At 42.7% G+C, this 21,604-nt stretch overlaps 1 protein-coding gene across 1 annotated transcript in view; it reads left to right on the plus strand.

Moving 5' to 3' along the window:
• The window catches only part of LOC146855284 (uncharacterized), a 123,190-nt gene that overhangs the window by 72,278 nt on the left and 29,308 nt on the right, over positions 1–21,604 (plus strand). The window contains exons 3-5 of the mRNA XM_085651109.1: positions 1,363–1,440; positions 12,313–12,476; positions 16,218–16,334. Coding sequence (XP_085507235.1) covers positions 1,363–1,440; positions 12,313–12,476; positions 16,218–16,334 — 359 coding nt within the window. The remainder of the gene's footprint in view (positions 1–1,362; positions 1,441–12,312; positions 12,477–16,217; positions 16,335–21,604) is intronic.

A 21,604-nucleotide genomic window follows, 5' to 3' on the forward strand; every position in this document is an offset into this window, starting at 1 on the left:
TTTCCTTCTGACACTGGTGAATTGCACAATAAGTACTGCAGTCCACAGGTGACATTTAACACCCACGCCAAGGGTGCGGTTTCTATACCATGTACTATAGCCTTATAGAAGAGATAAATATACCAATCAGGGATTAACGAATGCTTACATGTTTTAGGAGAGTTAGAGCGCATACAGCAGGTATTGTACAGCAGTGCCCAGGGTGAAGAGTCTACAAACCAGGAATAAAATTCAGCCCAAAAATAGGTGTGACCACAAAAAATTGCATTTTTGCACAATAAATGTGCAGCTTTACATACAATGGAGTTGAAAAACCATGAAATAGAAAGGAAAAACTACAATGGCTCATAATCAATAGCTCGTAAGAAAGTAAGAAGTATGAGTTATAAGTATGTCCCAGATACTCAACACCAGTAAACATCAAGATGTATTTTAATTTTTTTTTATCAGTCAGTACACGCCTTCACACTTTGGGGCCAGTACAAAAAATCAAATCATGTATGAATTTTGATACATAAGATTACTGGAAGAGAAGAAACACAAAGAAAAATTTGCATTAACAAAATATAACATAATTTTATTTCATTTATGTTTTGTTTATTAATGTAATATAAAGAATTCCCCAATAATCATTATCACGGTGGGGATAAACTTATTATAGTGTATCCCTACCACCCCACTGGAAACCTGGTGGAAAGAATGATTGGATAGTCATTAGATACCAAAATGTAGTATATTGGGGTAGAAAATATGAAAAATAAGTCTAATTGTTAGAAACGAATTCTGATTGAATAGGAAAATGAGGCACTGAATATTCGTGAGATGTACCTAAATACAAAGACTAATGGCATGTGAGCATGACCAAAAACAATACATATGTTAGAAATATTGTTAACTTCAATACTCATAATGCAATGGGCTTGATTAAGTAAGAGGACTAGGAACTGTCACATGTATTTTAAGGTTTAAAAGCTTGATGTAATGGAACACGTGGAACATGTGTATATATTGCAGAAGGCAATTCAGTGTATCAGTTCTTATAATAGATAACAGGAAAAATAGATTTAAATTCTTAAACAGAGTTGAAATTCCGAGGATTTTGGTGATTTAATACTAAGGAACACCTATCAGTTCAGATGGTACAAGCAGACACAGCTTTAAGGATAACCACAAGCAAGTTTATACAACAAATAAATTCTTCAAATTGCATTGTAAAAATTCTAGAATGCTTCTGTCATTCTTTCTGCAGGGCAAAGCTTGGGAATATATATATTTATACATACACTTAATATATACAGGGCACTTTTCTTTTATATAATTAACGTATCATTTTTTAATCGGTGAATATATTTTGTGTTACAGGGAAGATCAAGTACAGATTCTGAATTTCCTGTTCAAAAATGGAGTGAACATCAATGCTCTGAATGAAAAAGGCAAAAGGTAGATATTTTGGAACAAGGACTAATGTTTGAACCACCATGGTAAAATAGTATTCTTAGTATGTTATACTTCTTTTATAATACTATTAAAGAATATCGACTACAGACTATCATCGGGACAAAAAGAGTGTGGCGAAAAAATAATTGTGGACCAAAATATTTTCAAGAAATGGCATATAGGTAAACATAGGTTTACTATACTTAGCACCTCCGATATTACCCATTGGCGGTAGTCACTGGGTAGTTATAGTTAGGACCACGTTTGGATAGAAAAAGCATTTTTTGGTTTGCTAATAACTTTGCACCATTTGAAGAATCTTCATAAAGCCTTCCTAAACAAATGTCATCCCCTTCAGCACCTTCCTGAACAGTTTCATCCAGGGCCTGCTTTAGGGCAGTGGGGCTGGTGCGGCTGCACTGGCACTCACCTGGAGGGGGTCACTGGCCTCATGTGGAGGGCACTAGGTTGAGCAATAACTTATGATTGAAAGGCACCTGCTGCAGAGGTCCTTGTGCATCTAGCTTTCAGGCAGTAATAAAAATGCCAATATTACTCTTGTGATTAATGTTCCTGCTCGAGAGAGATTGGAGTTTTGTCCAGTTGCAGTTTTGACTCACCATAAAGTAGCAGAGAGGGTTAATATGCCTCCTGCAAAGAATAGATCAAAGTTTTTTGTGGATAGCTGAGTGGATTAGTGAAACCAGCCTTTGCCAGCACTTTAAATTATGAGAGGGGCTCTGGAGAGATGAGAGGCTCTTTTGCCAGGTGGTAATGAAGAAATTCGAGGTGGAGGTCGGGAGAGGAGCGCCCAAAAACCTTGTTGCACCCGGCGCCACCAGTGCTCAGGCTGGCCCTGGTTTCATGATGATCCATCAAGCAGGGGCAGAGAAAAGAGGGAGTCCTAAAATGTGTTTTCCCTGTGCAATTTTCAAAGGATAACTGAACAGCTATACTGCAAGACTTGCTAAACGGAATTGCACCACATTTGCCAGATAGCTAGATCTGTGTCCAGGAACCATTCTTTTTGCAAATCTGTGCAGAGTTTTTTGAGAAAGTAAAGAAAGAAAATTGATATTTCATGCCAAAGATGATCCTCAGAGCCGACGGGTCTTATTGACTGCCACCACATCAACAGAGACATGGTGGCAGCCTTTTTAGGAATTGGGAACAAAGTCCCCTGTCCTGAGAAAAAAACAAAAATATGGGGAGGCAGTGTACAGATACCCTGCCCCCCTAGCCCTGGTTTGTGGTGGTCCCAGAGGGCCAAAAACAGTTTTTAAAAAAAATCTGTACTGCAGCTATATAGCAGATCTCTGCATCAGTAAATGGCGGGCTCCCTCTTTTAATCTATAATCACCGCAGGGTAAGACAGGGCACAGGGGGTCAGCAAAATATTTATTTGGGAGGGTCATGCAGCCCCCTTACCCCAGCCTTCTAGAGGCCCCAGGGACCCATCCCCCAGGACGATTTGGTAATTAATGGAGAGGGAGCTTGCTGCCCCCATTTCAAGGCCTTTAAAAGGGAGACCCCATGTGCTGGGCCAACATGTTAATTAATGGGGTAGGAGTGCTGCCACCTTCCCTGAGCTACACAAGAGTCCAAAGACCCCATACCTGGACTTGACGTTCCTTATTGGGGAGACGGTATGAGGCCCCCCTTCATGAATTACACTAGGGCCCCAGAGACCACATCCATCAGGATCAAACCAACTTAGGTTGACGTGGGTGCCCCAGTGGTCATCTTGGACACCCACATCAATAGGAGCCCATGGGTCCCAAGGGGAACCCGAGTGCACCTGCGGCCACTCCTAAATCCCCTGCCTGCACTGGTCGCGGTACAGCTTTAGCTGGCTGTAGAAGTTTGCTCCTGCTGGCTGGGACAGATGTTTTCTGCTGCCGCCAGGAAGGAGCAAACCTGTGCTCCCTGCCTGCAAGAGCTCTCGTAGGTTTGAGATCCCTGGACACTGCTGCAATCGGGCCCCAGGGAATGGGGTGCTCAGAGCAACTGGATGGTGTGGAAAATAAGGCACTACATGCCGCCCCAAAAAATGCTTAGGAACCCAAGGGATGATGTCCCCAGGAGCAGGAGGAAGGAGGAACAGTGTGAAGGCAACAGTAATCCAGCCATTATTGTAGGGAATTGCATCAAAAGCAACAGAGAAATCAAGAGGGATTGGGGCTGCCATTCCCTTTACCCTCCGCCACCCCTCCCCCTGCAAAATCATAACCTGCTTATTTTGAACTTCCAGCTAAACTAAATTTTGCTTGCACAAGGTCATGCAAAGAATTTGTGTGAGAAAAGGAAACTATTGGGTATTAACTTCTCTTTTCACTAGTTTCGTAGAGAAAGAAAATAGAGAGCTAGACCTATCATGAATCAATATAGATAAACTAGAGAGTGCATTTTATCAATGGAATCGCAAAAGCAAGTTTCCACTCAGATAGAACAGAAGCTGCATGTTTGAAACGTTCACAAGGTTGCATACAATTGATGCTGTGAAGGACAAGGGCCATCTGAAAACAAAGTTTGACCAACTTCATAAGTTGAAAGATGAGATCCAAAGAGATAGAAGAGAATTCCATCATTTTACTCAAAACACCCCCTGCCTTAGACAACACATATATCTGTATTTCATAAACATAGTGAAGGATGGGCGTTATTAAGCACACTGGAAGGATTGATGAATCTCCTTTGCAACTCTTTTTTAAGGAATTGTTTGCTGCCAGAAGTAAGAAAAGTGGTAGAAAGACCATTTTAAGGCTTAGGAATATTTATCTTTTGCATCAGTCATGTAATTAAGGTGCCACACATATTTTAATATCTTACATACCTGCCCGGCTTCTATAAGGGAGCTAGTGCACTGAAGGCCTAGAGCGATGAAAGACAGAAGACCTAAATGGAGTCAGCACATTTGTAGTAACCCAAGTATGATGTACAGAATTATTCACCTAAGTATCAGATGGTAAGTTTATCTCGTAATTGTGCAGTGAAATTGTACCCATTAATTTTAAAATATCTGAGTTTCTTTATGGGCTAGCCATATGGGTAGAATTCCCTACATTCAAATATTGGCAGTTCATTAAAAACATAGCTGTCAAGTGATCAGACGAAATAACACGCAAATGCAAAAATCTGAGATACAATCATCAGAGATGAATATTAGGTGAATACAATGGCCAATAATGCATGCATGTGGAATTCATATTTAGTGTGACGAAAAGGGCATCTACCTCACTCTGTATCAACATGGACACCGCACCCAGCCTATATTTTTAGTCTACAAGTCAAAGCTATCAAGTGTGTAATTTTAATAAGTTTAATGGAAGCAACTTCGGACTACCATGCCCAAAATGCAATAGGGTGTCACACTAACGGGCAGAACTAGAAAGAATGTCTGTGATAAAGTGGAGTGAGGCAGCCACCCAAGTAAGTTGTATAGTACCACATGCCTACATCATATTTCTAGGAGCAGAGTGATTACTAGCATCAACCCACATATAACAATAAATCTAGAACAATTCAGAGCGAGAGGGGCAATACAATTATAAGAAAATGTTTCAACTCTATTGCCTGTCGAAAAGGGCAATAAACCAGAATTTTCAAAGAAGTTGGTAGGAATTAGTAGAAAGATTAAAAAAGACATGTGGTGCTATGCATTGACTTCATTGTAATAGTGGTGAAGTCTAAATGTTGATGGTAAGTAACTTCTTACCCTTACCTCCCAATTATTTACACTTGATCAACATGGCACATTTTAAACATAGAGTATGCAATATTTGGGCCACAGCCACACAAATAGCAAAACATTGATTAAGCACAATTTGGGCAACAGTCACAAAAATAGCAAATAAACCTCAATATTTACTCATTTGCTGTGTAAATAGCAGAGATTATGCACTGTTTGTTTTTCAAGCTAGAAATAACAAGTAAACTTCCCTAACCAGCCATTAGCTAAATTGCAGATGTTATGTTCGATCTGTTTGTAATTGTGCAGATAGCAAAGATTCTTCACTATTTACACTGCTGGCTAAATGGCAGGGATTATGCACTGGTTAACTGGCAGTTGGCAAATTATAAGAGACCATGCACTGTTTGGCCGGGGACAATAGCAAAGTAAACTTCAGTGAAGAACCTTCACGATTTACACAGCTGCAAAAAATGTGTGATTTTACCAACCACTGTGCAGATAGCAAAGAAAGGTCAGTGTTATCTAGGAGCAATCCTAATAGTAGTGATTTTTTTGTACTTTATTTTTTTGGTTTTGTATTAAACAATCAGAGATAGGATCATGCAATCAACATAGAATTTCGCAAGTAACGACATTGGACAAATACATGTTTCAAAGAGGTAAAAGCAATTACATTTTCTGTATCTTTACAAGAGCACCATACATTTGCGACAGTAATTCTGAGGAAGGTTACAATTGGGTACATCTCCTCTATTTGATGTATACCTCAGTATCATCATTATATTGCTCAGCTAAAGGTAGACACACCAAACCATAGTGAGGTTCGCAGGCTGTTCTCACTCAGTTGACGGAGGGGTACACATTACACTGGGAAGCACGAGTAATTGAGTTGTATAGAAGTCTCAACTGCAGTGGTACAGTTGCCTATGTTATTGTCTCCACTGTTAATCATCTGGATTCCTGGTTGTTTGTCTAAGGGGTGAATGAGGAGACATGTTTTCAAAGGTTCCCAGATATCTTTGGGGTGAGATGACAAGGGAAGCAATTCTGCATAGTTGAGCATTTGTTCTTGGCAGAAAATCAAGTCTCTGATACACTCCTTAAACTTGGGAGCCCTGCCTCACCCCCATCGACATGCAATACGGCGCTTGGCCATCAGTAATGCAAAAATAACATATCTACCGGAGGGTTTGGCAACTAGCTTTGTGTTTCCTAGTAAGGCCCGCAATGGTGTTGGCACGAGTGCTAGTGCTGTCATCTCCTCCAATGCCGTGAAAACGTGACGCCTAGACAGGACCATGCCAGATGAAGGAAATCAGCGCCAGTCATGCCACATCTATCATTGTCTCTTAATTTGAATATATACAATTTGGCTGGTGTATAATATATTCCGTGTAAAAATTTTAAATGGATGATACTAAGTCTACTGCTAGCTGACACTTGCTCTGTCTGCAGACAACAGTAAGACCATTATTCGTCCGAAATGGTGCTTCCCAGCTCCTTTTCCCAGTGTGCCCGAGAGGGGCACTGCTCCAGCTGTTGTTGAGTGTGTATGACATGATACAGTGTAGAGACAGCATGGGCAGGGGATGTGGACTCTAGCAACAAATGTAGCGGGGCCAACGTCGAAGGTTCTGTGGAGTAAATGTCCTTGACACCCTGTCTAAGCCGTACGTATTGGAACACATCTAGTGGCGTAGGTGCAATTTGTTCGAACATCTGTTTGCGGAATTTTCCATCGTGATATTAATCACCCCAGCACGCTTTATGACTTTCGCCATGGTTTAGCTGAAAACAGTATCCTGCAGCAGTTGCAGTCGTGGATGATAAAGTAGGGGGAGCAATGGGAAGTAAAGCATGGGGGCTTGTAGAATTGTGGTGATTCGGTACCACGCTGTAGCTGTACATGTAAACGTCGTGGTCTCCGTCTCACGAGGCAGGGGTGTACTACATATCAATCCTGCCAATGGGATTGGGTCAGCAAGTCACTGTTCCACTGCAATTTGTGGAATGTACTTGGGTGGATGAAACCAGTAGTAGGCATAATGGGCCTGGGCGCATACGTAATATAATTCCAAGTTTGGGACTGCGAACCCCACTTGTGAGTACTGCCTGGTAATGATATCCCACTGCAGCCTTGGTTGCTTACCTCCCCACTTCAATCTGATCAGTTCAGACCGCATGGCGGAGAAGAAGTGTCGACCTGGGTGATATGGTATGTTTATAAACAAGTATAATAATTGTGGGAGGATTACCATGTTAATAAGAGAGGTTCGCCCTGCCATTGACAAAGGCAGGGAGATCCAGCGTGCTATGCAGCTAGTTATGTTCTCTAATGCCCTGCCGTAGTTGAGCCGTATGAGTTCCTCCCTATCCTTGGTAATGTAGATACCCAGATATTTGACTTCCGAGTTGCATCACTCTATGGGAAAACCAAGAAGGAAATGTGTGGCTGCAGAAGTGAGCGGGAATACTTGAAATTTCCCCAAATTGATGTGAATCCCTGATAGCCTGCCAAAGACAATAAATTCACATAGGATGGGATTTAGATTTTGCTGCGGGTCCCTGATGTATGGTATGATGTCATCTGCATAAAGGGAGCTGAGTATCTGATGCAGGGGACATCTTAATGCTTTGTTCTGGTGATGCTGTCGCAGTTTAGCCACCAGCGGCTCTACTGCTAGAGCGAACAGCAGTGGGGATAACGGGCAACCCTGCCGAGATCCCCTGGTGATTGGAAATGCCTGGGATATCTGCCCATTGATCAGTACCTTGGCCATTGGGGATTGACATAGGAGACTCACCCAAGACAAGAATCCCACCGGCATTCCCATGCGCTGTAATACACCCAGTAAGTAATCCCATTTGACGGAGTCGAACACTTTTGTGGCGTCTAGGAAGTAATATAAGTAATATCCAGTCTGTACACAGTGCAATTTATTTTTTACCTGTCCATTAAAAGCACACACTTCACACCTCAGTTAGTAACTCCCTTGTAATATCACTCAAAAAGAATAGATCCATGTCATTGGAAAGCTTCAAATGCTTCCATCAACTAAAGCCAACACTGGCTTCTAAGCACCCTTTACAGTTGCAAATTAACCAGTTGCGCACATTAACCTTTCAGGCAAGCAGGCACCCTGCCAAGAAGGCTTGTGTAGCCATCCACCCCTCCCCCGAATTCACAGCACAGGAGACTCCCTACCTTACATTTCAGCTGAATCATGTCAGCTCTTAGAATTAACCATCCTGGGATGGTTCTCTAATCACCAAAAAGTTGGGGCATTGTTTCATCTAAATTAGAAAAGTATGGGCACACCGTCCCCTCAGATCCCTCCCAGTTCAACCACTGACCACTTGGTAAAGAGGGTGCTCGGCTAATCTGGGTGCAGAAACTCTCACCCCAGCACCACTTACTTGCGAGCGCAGGTAGCGCTTCAGGCACTCCATGCACACAGACTACTTGCAGCAGCATAGAGGCGTCAGCAGCCAGTCCTCCAGGCAGACCCGGAAGCCCACCCCCCAGATGAGGCCCATGAACGCGCCAAATGACTCAGGATAGTTTCTGGAGAGCTGCTCTGCTGTGGGAAATTATGACTGTATGTCGCGTGGGAATTTTATTTTAAACAATCAACTCAGTGTCAAAAGAAGATACCACAGCACCCAGAAAACTACTATACGTTAATGTCAGGAAAACATTGGTATTATTTACGCATCTAAAGGACTCCACATCATGTCCACCATACTAGTCCAAATCCATTAAAACCTGTAGCACTATCAAAGCATGACGAATCCAAGAGCCTCATTAAAAAAAATCCCATAGAATCCCTGGAGAACCCTTTAACGTGTCCTTTAGGGCTACCTTCAAGGTAGACAACAGTAGTGTGCAGGGCAGCTATGGACTGCGCAGTATCTATACTTGGTTTATGATGTGTCTGTCATACGCCCAGGGTGGGAGAGTACCCAGCCCGTCTGGTTGCCCAGTGAATGTCCCTCATGGAAGCCGTGACTTTTCCATCACCTCAACTTCTCTTCTTCCTCCGTTAATAAACAGGAGGATGGTTGTTACCTGTGAGCACGAGCGAAGCCTCTTATTGCAACATTGCTCGTCGCGCTGCAAAACAGGGAGCCAAATATCAATAAAAGAGAGATCATTCATATAAATCCTTTAGAACAAGCGGCATGGCAGCACGCAGGCTACACATTGAATGGAAATCCACAAGATTAAGCTTGGCATAGCGGAGCGGATGACTTTATATCATACCAAGAATGGTACATCACAAGTGCAGTTTTCATTATTGGAAAAAAGCAATAGCGAATGAAGGACGTCATTATTTTTGCAAGATTAAAGCTGATTTTATTCGTGTAGGAAAGGCAGGGCAACCTGACAAATAATAGGAGGGAAGGGCAGAAATACTGCGGCAAGCCGTGAGTGTGACATTTCCCTAAAAGTGATTCTGTGTACCCTTCTAAAATGTTTGGTGTGACAAGCTGGGAGGTAATGCAGGGGTAGTGAGATGGAGGGGGAGGGGGCAGATCGAGTGATGGAAGAGGAAGGGGTTGGGTGGAAAATTGAAAACTAACCGTCATTCTTGACAGCATTAATGTATAGAGCCTTAGGGACAAACATAGCTCTATCCGGGATTAAGATGGGGCTATAGTTCATTCATCAGGTGTAGTGTGACCAGTACTGTAAGCTCTTTCTTATTGTGAACTTTGGAGCAGATGATTTTGGTAATGTAGATGTTTGTGAGTAGCGATTCAACGGCAACGATGGGCTTTGACCAGTTGGAAAAAAGTCACTGCTAATATATAATCAGGGGATACAATAAACAGCTACAATGTATCAATACTGAAAGCCAAAACGAGAGGCATTATTTAAATCATAGTTGTATGTGTATAAATATGGCTTCTGATTTATTAAATGCTTTAACCTGCATGGCCATTAAAAAGTTGCAATCAATCATAGCGGCAAGTTATAGGGGAAGAATTGGTTGAAAATCAAAAACATCTCAAATAGTTTTACTACGATGCTTTGATTCAGTCTCAATAAGTTCATCTGGAATCTCTATCACCTTAAAAAAGCTGGGCTGTTATACTCAAAAAGAGTGTGGCATTGGAGACCAAGACAAGGGTATTTTGTAGGCAAGGACTGATGAAGTGCATTATTATCCTTTGTTTTTAGGTTGCACCTGAGACAGTGCATGTGCTGTCGCTTGCCAGACATTTTTTTTAACTAAAAGTGGGCATGGAGTGTTTCCATTGATTAGCATTTGTTGGCTTCATTGTCACTCTTATTTGCGGGCTCCTAATTAGTCAGTCAGTTTGTGTCGCTTTTACTTTCTGTTCATTTGTTTCCCCCTTCTGCGGAGCATGGACCAAGTAATTACTGGTTTTGGTTGAATGGATGAAGAGCAGTCGCCTGAAACTGAACTTGGACAAGACAGAGGTCCTCATCCTCGGCTCCACCACTTCCACCTGGAACGACTATTGGTGGCCAGCCTCGCTGGGAACTGCGCCGACACCCATCGACCACGCACGCAACTTGGGGTTCATCCTGGACTCTTCTCTGTCAATGACCCAACAAGTCAACGCCGTCTCCTACTCCTGCTTCAACACCCTCCGTATGCTTCGCAAGATCTACAGATGGATCCCCACTGAAACCAGAAGGACTGTCACCCAGGCCCTCGTCACCAGCAGGCTGGACTACGGCAATGTCCTCTACGCGGGAACTACGGCCAAACTCCAGAAAAGACTCCAATGCATACAAAACGCCTCCGCACGCCTCATTCTCGACATCCCCCGCCACAGCCACATCACCGCCCACCTGAAGGACCTGCACTGGCTTTCCATCAACAAGAGGATCACCTTCAAGCTCCTCACCCATGCCCACAAAGCACTCCACGATGCCAGACCAGCGTACCTCAACAAGTGACTCACCCAACCGCCAGCTCCGCTCCGCTGACCTTGCCCTCGCCACCGTCCCATGCATCCACCGAACAGCCACCTGTGGCAGATCCTTCTCCCACCTCGCCACCAAGACATGGAACACCCTCCCCATCCACCTACGACAGACCCAGGACCTGCAGACCTTCAGAAGACTCCTCAAGACCTGGCTGTTTGATCAATAGCTGCTCCCCCCCAGCGTCTTGAGACCCTCACAGGTGAGTAGCGCGCTCTACAAATGATTGATTGATTGATTGATTGAGTGTCCTTCCACTGCTTGTGCATGGATGGAGGTACTGTTTTTATCTTCTTCTCCCATTGTTGTTGCTATTGCTTGTTCCCAGCCCCCCACCCACATCGTTGCTTGCACCCCGCCCACATCACTGCTTGCCAGTGGATGCTAGCTCTGTTGTTGTTGCTTGCCTCTCCTCCCTCGCTCCTCCTCCGTCATTGCTTGTTCGTAGTTGGCACCATTCTTGTTGCTTTCACCATCCCTACAGGCCCCGTTGTTCCTAGCCCCTTGACCTTAATGTATTAATAAATATGAAATCTGATTAAATGGGGAGACATCCTCCCCTAAATGAGGTAAGATAGAATGGTAAGAAGTCTTCGGAAAGAGGCCGGCCTTTGGATATCGCAGTAGTAATTCGTTAGGTTGTTTTAAGGTTAGTTATTGTAGATAAATAATGTGTTTTGTGTTTTAGAGGATTGTTTTCGAGATGTTAAATTTAGAGTCTATTATTAATCTAATGTTGTCTAAAGTAATGAGAGTTAGCATTAGCAAAGTACTTTTCTTTAGTTTCGTTGCTGTCCTGCAGGAGAGAAATTTGTGACAAATGCATCTGAAATGTGGTAGAGGAAATGCTAATAATGTATTTATACTATAAATTGATTTCTGTCTATTTCTGATGAACATGAAGCAATAAAACAAAAATACAAAAGCAGGAAGTTATATATTTATTGAATAGTTCAGTTAATTTACTTGGCCATTACAAAGTATCTTAATTGAAATAAATAATACGGTCTTGCCATTTACTAAAGTCAGTGTCGGTGTCTCACGACCCAGGAACACAACAGGTCCTAGCCAATTCAAATATCATTCGTCTATGCTGGTGCTATTAGTAAACCTCCAAGTGTATATTAAAGCTAACGTAGTCTTTCATATCGATTTCTGTTTTATTACACAGAAGCTTTACAAACGTAAAGGTCTGTTTTTGTTTCTGTTTTTTGATCACTAGTGTTTTGCATCTCGCTGCATTAGACTTGGGTTTGTATGACACTTTGGCTGCGCTACTTGACTGCGGTGCTGATGTGGACATAGAAGACGATGAACGCCGCACTCCGCTCTTCTACTCTGTATCTGCATCAAACCTGCACGGTGCACGACTCTTGATTGAGCACGGTAAAGCAATTTATATTCGTTCTTTTCCTGAAAATACTTTGAAAAACGACTAAATTATAATACAAGTGTGATACCTATCTTCCCTTGTGAGCATTTCCATTTATCTTTATTGTAGGCACTCTAATACCTTCTTTCCGATTGCTAGCACGGAAAGATAGCTCTCTTCTAATTATGCTTTCTGCTGTATCATTTAAAGCCATTTATTGGTACATGTTGAGATTACTGTGTTAGAACATGAACATTGCTGTTGAAAATGGGTTTTTAATAGTGCCATACTGCTTTTATTTGTTGGGAAGTCATAACGAGCTGGATAGAAGTAAAATCGAAACTACCAACTACAGCCACATTAGTTCATCTCCCACCAGTGCTTAATGTGAGCCAGTGGTTTCCGGTGCTCAGCACAGGCACTTAATTGTCAACACTAGCACTTATTACAGCCTGTTACTTGGTGGTGCTATTTGTCTGAATTTGTGATGAGCACAACAACAGTAGTTTAGTAATTTAATATACATTAAAATGACTAATACCTGGCACCCAGTCATTTTTTATGTATATTAAACGTCTATATTGTCACACTTGTAGAAGTATGATGGTTAGTTGTGCTGGTACTGTCTTTGGCAGCGATTGCTGGGGCAATGGGTGGTGCAAACTACGATGGCCTCCAGCCAAGGGCCCTAGCACTTATTCATTATGAATTAAGCACTGAATCCCACTACACCCAAAACCAACTTTCATCAAGGATAAACATGCTAAAAGCATTCCAGGAGTGTCTTTGGCTCACCTTTAGGTTATGAAGTAAAGTTAAAAGTACTCAGTCCACAGGAAGTGCGGGAGGATGAAGGCAAGAACAAGCAAAATGCACCATCACAGAGAAACAGGGAACATCGAGTAAAATCCTCGGTTGATGTAAAAATGTAGTTGATACAGTGGCATGTAGTGAGTTTTAGCTGCTCAATTTTGTTGATAAGGGAAAACAGTTCTTAATTCATCAGTAGTACCAGGAAAAGTAAGCACTGTGGTACCTCTCAGAAAAGCTTCTTTATGGTATAGCCATAAGCACAGGTACCTTCAATCAAATCAGAAGGGAACAAAGATTGGGGCTGAAAATGCCCTAGTGGCGCAGGCCCCACCCACACTAGCTCACCCGGGGAGCTGGCAGACACAGGATGCTCCCTAAGCAGGCCTTTAACAGCAGTTATAGTCAGCTGAAAAGCATTCTGATCGGTTCTCCAGACCACATTATTCACTGGGAGAATTTTGGATGCCACTTTTAATCAAGTGCAAACTCTGACTATAACATTGAAATTCATGCTCCTAGGTAGGGGTGGTTGCATGAGAGTTAGACCTGTCAGCCTTCGGGTGCTCTGCCCCCAAACATTCTGCCTTATTGCTCCATTTTTGTTGATCTCGTTTTTGTTTGCCATGAGACTCCTTGCACTTTACCACTGCTAACCAGTGCTAAAGATCATGTGCTCTCTCCTTTAAACATGGTCAAATTGGCTTACACACAATTAATATACTTGTAAGTACCAAGTAAAGTGGTACTACATGCATGCAGGGCTTGTAAATTAAATGCTACTAGTGGGCCTGCCGCACTGATTGTGCTACCCACTTAAGTAGCCCTGTAAAACGTCTCAAGCCTGAGATTGTAGCCTGTGTGCGCAATTTTAGAGTGCCATTTCGACCTGGCAAAATAAACTGTTTTGCCAGGCCTAAACCTTCCTTTTTAATACATATCAGTCATCCTTCGGGCAGACCCTAAATCGTCCATAGGGCAGGGGGCAATCTATTTAAAACATTGAACATATACTTTTAACTTTTGCATGTCCTGCTAGTGAAAAACTCTTACATTTGTTTTCTCAACTGCAAGGCATACCTCTCCCAAAGAATAACATTGGGTGGCCTTATTACATTTAATAAATTATAACTTTAAATTGGGAAGAGGCAGGACTGTCAAGTTTGGTGTCTAAAGAATTGTAATTCAAAGCCCTCCTAAATGATAAAGTCAGATTTTAAGTCACATTTCTGAAATTGGCACTTTTAGAAGGTTGTCGTTTTCTTGTCCCAACCGTTTCGTGTCTGCTTAGGGGAGCCTGTATTCTTGGTCACATGACTAGGTAAAACTGGCAGTTGGTCTTTGTGTATTGCTCCCAGAAATTGAGAGAAGTGAGAATAGGTGATTGCAGGACAAACCATCTCTGACTTGATGAGGGGGTGAAGCTGTTATCTACCACACTTGTGCATCACAAAGTGATTGCTACTCAAATGGTGGGAAATGATGATGTGTTGAGACTGAAAGAAGAATCCTGATGAGCATCCCTACATCAAGATCAAGGATTATGCTGTGCTTTTCCTAGACAGCTCCCGAAGCAGTGCTTCACAGGTCCCTACGAACAGTAATTTTGTCAGAGCAGATTGAGATCTCCTTAAAGAGATGTAGGAAACAGTTTAAACAGAGCTGCTGCTGAAATGAGCTTAGTGTGAGCAACTGTGAAAAAGATCCCTGTTCACAGAGTTGGCATGACCATGCCCACACGGATGAAGCACATCACCACTATCACCATCAGGAGATCTTCCTACTGAATACAAATTGAGTTTCCACCTCATGCAGACTTTACCTGTATTTTTTCAAAATATGGAGGGATTGTACATATTTCATAATAATCTTCAATTCTCATAAAGCATGAGTAAAATAATATGCTCAAATAAAATGTTTGGTTTGTGTGCTGACTTTAAGTAGTATTCTTAAAGAAGGATGGGTGGAAGCGAGCAGGTAGGAGCTGGATGAGCTCCACTACAGCATGGGACTTAAGGGTATGAAGCGCTTTATTAATTCTACAATTCAAAACAATATAATAGGGAGAGATAATATTCCCTCATATGCACTGCAAGCCAAGGTCTGAAGTCAGCAGTGTAAGGATACATGCCATTCAGAAAAAAAAAAAAACATGTGAGACCTAAGTGAATCTGGGCGGCACAAACAAAAGAATAGCAAAGACAGGTATTGAATAAGAAGCACAGAAGTGAGATAGATAAGAAAGGTATCAGCACGTCTGCCTTATGATAGTGAAAGCTGTTTGTAGTCACGATCTAAGGATGAAATTGTCTGTTGACTTCATAACAATAAAACATATCAATGATAATTAGACTTCTCTCTGCAAGTATCCTGATCTTATAATGCACGCTTTTCCTGAAAAGGGATTGATATAGACACGTTTGAAACTGTATTAATGTTAATGCTTCTAACTTAAAACTCATGTGACGAAAGAGAAACAGCAATATAATTAAATAAAAATAAGAAAAAATTAAGAAAAATAACTTAAACTTAAGAGAAATTTGTCTTTTTGTTAAGCAGATAAGCACTCGGATTTCTCTCTGATTGACTACTGGTTTTAATGAATCGTGTTTAAAATGTATATAGCCATAGTAGTGTATTTTTCTAAATATTCTTCATGAGTTATTAAGCTAGATTAACACATGCATGCACGTGCGATATGCTGTCCGTATCAAGGGTCAATACATATAGTCCTTTGTTTTACTGTTTCCTCAATCTTATTATGAATAGAGAGATACACAATGAACTGTAACTTTAATTTACTAGCATCATTTTGCATGATAAAAGACATGTTTGTGTTTGCAGACATGTGGATGACAGCCACATATTTCACAGCTGTTAATGCTTCGCTGCTCTAATTCTCATAAACAACTGCACTGTGTGTTCTTCTGTTTACTGTGTTTTAGGAGCAAATGTGAGGCATCAGGACAATCACAGTTTGACTGCTTTTGGCTACATTCATGGTTATGATGAATGGCTTGAGAGTGGATTATTTTCTGAGGGTATCACTCAGCTGCTACAATGTAAGTATTGTTAAGGTAACACAACAATCTCTGTGCAACTGTATGTGTCAACTCTGCAGAAAATGTGCATTAATAGTACGTTTCTATTTTTTCCATTGCGAAAATATCCAAGACATTATGTAGTTGGTTTCAAATGTAGTGTTTAGACGTGAAAGTCTATGCGTAGATACAAGCAAAACTCACTCCACAGCAAAGAATGAGCATACATTTTTAAATGGCCAGCGTTGAATAATGCGTACCTGAATCCAGTTGTGGCCGACATGACTCGTGGGTGGCAGGTAGGGCTTGGGAAGGGTGGGGGGCCCGGATATCAGGCGGGGGGGAGATCGGAAATAAAAAAAAATAACTTACCTCGACCCCGGGTCCCGCGTTTTCTCTGCTCCTGCTTTCCTGTTCTCCTGCCTCCAACAGGAACAGGAAAAAGGCAGCCTGGCTCCCTCCCCTAAGCCAATCACAACTCTGCAATGCAGTGTTGTGAGCGCTGTGACACGGCGCTCAGCCAGGGGCTGGATGGGTGGGCATGTTTTCCAAGCAGGTTGTAATTCAGCCTGCATGGAGAACAAGGAAGTGCACATGACTGTTTTGGGCGGCCTGAGAGGGCCAACCAGTCACTTTGCACTTAAGGAGTGGGCAAACCACTCCTCCCCTGCTCTGCTCGGAGAGCATAGCAGCCCCGCAGACCCACCCACCGCAATGCAGCGGACACGAAACATAAAATGATAATAACTCTAAGTTAGTGTAATTTTATGTTTCTCACTGCTTAAAAGTAGTGGGGCGACGCTCCTCCGTCATAGTGGCGGAGCCACCCCTGCCTGAATCTAACATCCATCATAAGTACAGACTTGAGAGCTTTTTTGTGATAGTTCTTAAGGGGGTCCGCAAGTTATTTCCCAATAACAAGTGGTGAATAATAACACTGCAAGCACATGGCTGTATTATTATGGAACACCCAATGGCTCTCGCTTACTAATATTTTAGCAAATCTATAATGAACTTAGGTGTACAGTAAAGTAAATATGTGGGTGCACCACTTGAATTCCTAATCAACAGAATCAAGATCTGTGGAGATTTAATAGATGAAGTTTAGCATAGTGGAAAATCTGTAAAAGGGACAGAATTTTCACAATACATTATGGTGAAGTAACAAATCACTCTCGCTCTTGGAAACCAGCTACTGCTCCAGTCACATGATGAGAAAATGCCATCACTCAACTGGTCCATTTTTTATTTTTTTTGCTATTCATCGGCCTCTGCATCACATTGTGGGGTTCTGCAATTGGCTAGTAAGGGGTTTAAAGTTCCATTGGGCTAGGTGGTGATGGACTGTGAGGGATGATGCGTGGTGGAAGAAATATCTATTAATGATGTGAGGTACTCTATGGCTTCTTTTTATGCTGCAGCATCAGATGACCCTGCACCATTGTATGAACTGTCTTTTCAATTGGCTACTGGTGGGAGAAGTTAAACATAGGTGCCCAAAGGAAGAAGTGATGACATGAGTCACTTCTTATACACCTCTATCAAACAAAGTAAAATCAATCATTCTAAAACATTGGTGAATCCTGAACACAGGGGACCTAGACTTGGAACGCCCCCGTTTTGCATTTAGAAGAACTTCCAATCTGAGACACCAGTCAGAACATACCAGACCAAGTATGAACAAGCCCAACACACAGACCACCCTTTGGAATCTTCCACCAGTTACTTGACACTAGTCATGCGGTGGTTGCACCTCATGCAACTCAACCTCACACTCCACCACTCTACATTTAGGCTCATTCTCGTGGACACAAAGGCAACACACTAATTGTAACATCAAAAACTGATGTTATGTTATGTTAGCTGGTGTTTTATTGAGCGCTCAGCTACTCAAGCAGAGTGTCCCGGCGCTATCAGACCCATAACGGCAGAGCCCCGGCGAAATAGAGGAGACTTATTGGCCGAACAGCCACGTTTTGAGCTCCTTTCTGAACGACAGTAAGCTCTCACTCTTTCTTAAGGACAGTGGGAGGGCATTCCAGGCCCGGGGAGCAAGATATATAAAAGACCGCCCCCCGATCCGAGCACGCCTAATTGCCGGGACCGTGGTCAGAGACAATGACGCCGAACGCAAGGCTCTGGAAGGCAGGTGAAAACCAATTCTCTTCCTAAAATAGAGGGCACCAGTGCCATGGAGTGCCTTAAACGCCATGGTGAGAGCGTTAAACTCAATGCGTTTCTGAATTGGCAGCCAGTGAAGAGACTCCAGCAGTCACGCAGCATGGGATTGATGGCCGAGGCCAAAGATTGCCCGTGCAGCCGAGTTCTGCACTACCTGCAAGCGTGAAAGAAGGTACTTCGGGAGACCCAGGTAGAGGATGTTAGCGTAGTCCAGCCTTGATCCTATCATAGCTTGCACCGTGGTTTTCCTATGGGCAATAGATAGGAAAGGGAGGAATTTCCTTAGCATTTTCAGTATCCCAAAACACTGACCGACCAGGCTCAGAATCTGTGGCTTAAGAGTAAGACAATTGTCCATCCTAACACCAAGATTCCTAGCCACCGAGGCCACAGCGGAAGGAGGAAACATATCCGCCGGCCACAAGGACTTCCAACAGGGATTCGGAGAACAGCCGAAGAAAAGAACCTCAGACTTGTCCGAGTTGCATTTCAACTGATTAAGTTGAAACCAGGCAAAAACCGCACCCAGACAGCTTTTAATGATCAATGATGATATACCATGGATTGAGGTCTAGACATCCATATCCAAACTATGTCTTCTCTGGATGATGAAATCGAAGCACATTATCCTTTACTCAGATTTACACCATGGAGCATTACCCAATTCACAAAACAGGCATTCGCCTGAACGAGTTGTCAATGTCATTCTAAGACCCTCATGAGATCTATAACTCGGACATTGTTTCCAAATTCTAACAATATTGCTCTGACATCCAGAAGATACCACCTCACTAGGCGATACTATCTTCAACATATTATGTGACATGACAATAATGACATCAACATGTACCTCAACATGTACTTCCTTAGAAATGAATCACCCTTGATACTCCTTTCTTGTCCACTTTTACCCCAAGAATGTAGAAGTAGCATGTACTATTTCATCACTATATTTACAGTAGATTACACGGACAATCCTATGGTTGCCAAGCGATTTTATTCTACAAGCAATTCTACTTTACTAACAAACCATCCCAACATGGCTGCCCACAATGTGGGAGAAAGACTCACGACTACGTTAATTTAGAAAACCTCACATTTCCACTGTCTATGATTACCATTATAACCAGTTTCTATTGATTAACCATTCCAATATAGCCGCCAGACAGGCGCGACCATATTAGAACTACTGCTCATTCCTGTATCTGCCCACCTTAGATCACTCCATATAACCAAGTACGATGGAGCTGCCAAGTCCCAATCCCAAGGACGCGGATACAGAAGGGTAGGTGCAGATGCACGGTCTGCACCCAAAAACCGTGAGTACCCATGCTGCGCCATTGGCCAGCTGACATACTGCCTTAAATTACCGTGAGTCCCGCTCACTCTGACTAACTGTGCTGTCTTCACAGCGGGGCACGCTTGCAGGCGGCAACTCCGTGCCACCTTATGTAGCGAAAGCGATATAGCTTTAGGTAAGCAACCAGTTTACTCTAGCAACACTGACTTAAATGATTCCTGATCGCTTATAAGATTTTTTTCACGCACAGTTGTAGGCAAATAGTCACTGACGGATCATTACTTCGGGTCATCACTTCGGGGCTTATGCATATGCGCTAATGGGCAACAAGCATTTTGAGCACTTTCGGATGCAAACATGCTCAAATGCAAGCATGAGCAAAACCAGTACCTGACATTTCCGCTTATGGATTTATTCAGAATGATTTCTTTACACCGCGTGGTCTGAGCCCACATATGTACATCAATTTGTAGCACAATCTGGAACACATACTTGAAACTGACAATATCGAGTAACACAATCTCGATCTACCACAATGAATGCTAACACATCTGCATTGGTTTATCCACCACTTATATTTGACACTTGTTGGTTTTGCCTTATATACATTAATACCATGCTAAGAATGGACCTGTGTCGCAGTGACAACGTTCATTGCGACATCACTGCTACAACATTGATCTGGTGTCCTCCTTCTATGTCTGCTAATGTTGATTTTTATCTACGAATATTACCATTAGAAGTAGAGGCTGTTGTCCGATCCTTGTCAAGAGGGAAGGCACAGGGATAGAATGGGTTCCCTGCAAAATGGTATCAAGCACTGATTGTAGAAGTGACAGCACCTTGAATGCCTTTTTTAGTAATATCTTGACGGGCAGTTCTGTGCCACTCTCTTTTCGAAAAGACCTGCTAACGTGCTTTCTTAAAAAGGATAAAGACCATTCCGACCAATTGCACTACTGAATTCAGACTATAATTTTTTTTTAACTCTTTTTATTAACATTAATCAAAAGACAATACTTTACATGAATATAAATCATTAAAGGCTTTTCCGGGTAGACTTACATACCATGATAAATTTGTTGAACAAGTGTCTTGGCCCGGGTCCTCTCTTCCACCCGCCACTCCACCCCATCTCGGCTGTTGCATATCACTTTCCCATCTGCATCCCTCTGTATCGCCGCCCATTTTTTAGCACACCCCCTACTCTTATACAATGTTTCTTCAGCCCGCTGGCACCAGTTAAGATCCCGCTTCCACTCTCCCAATGTCGGAGGCGAAGACGCCTTCCATCCCCTGGCAATGTTCCGCTTGTCGATCCCAACGACAAGATCCAACCATATTCCCACATATCTGGACCAATCAGAGTCTCCTTTTATCATTAATAAAAGCCATTTTACGTCCATTGGTACTGACACTCCTGCCACCCTGGACATAGTGTCTGTGACTTTCTGCCAGTACCTGACAATCTCTGGACATTCCAATAGAATATGTAGGAAAGTTCCCTCCCGCTGATATCCCCTAATGCACAATGCTGTAGGGGCCCTGTCCCAGGTGTACAGGTGTGTACGGGGATAATAGGTACGATGTAGTATCTTAAGTTGTACCAGTCTAAATGTGGAGCAAACTGCGATCTCTCTTGGGCTCTGAATTGCCTCCTGCCATTCCTCATCATCTATGCTTCCCAGGTCATTGACCCCTGTCTCTCGGAGGGCCGTCAGGGGGTCTGGTACGTTGGTTTATCAATTTACAATAGATCGTGGAGGTCGAGCTTCTCAGGGATGATGTCAAGTAACAACCTATCCTCTAA

This window comes from Triturus cristatus, chromosome 4_1 (assembly GCF_964204655.1).
Source record: "Triturus cristatus chromosome 4_1, aTriCri1.1, whole genome shotgun sequence".
In the NCBI taxonomy this organism is placed as follows: Eukaryota; Metazoa; Chordata; class Amphibia; order Caudata; family Salamandridae; genus Triturus; species Triturus cristatus.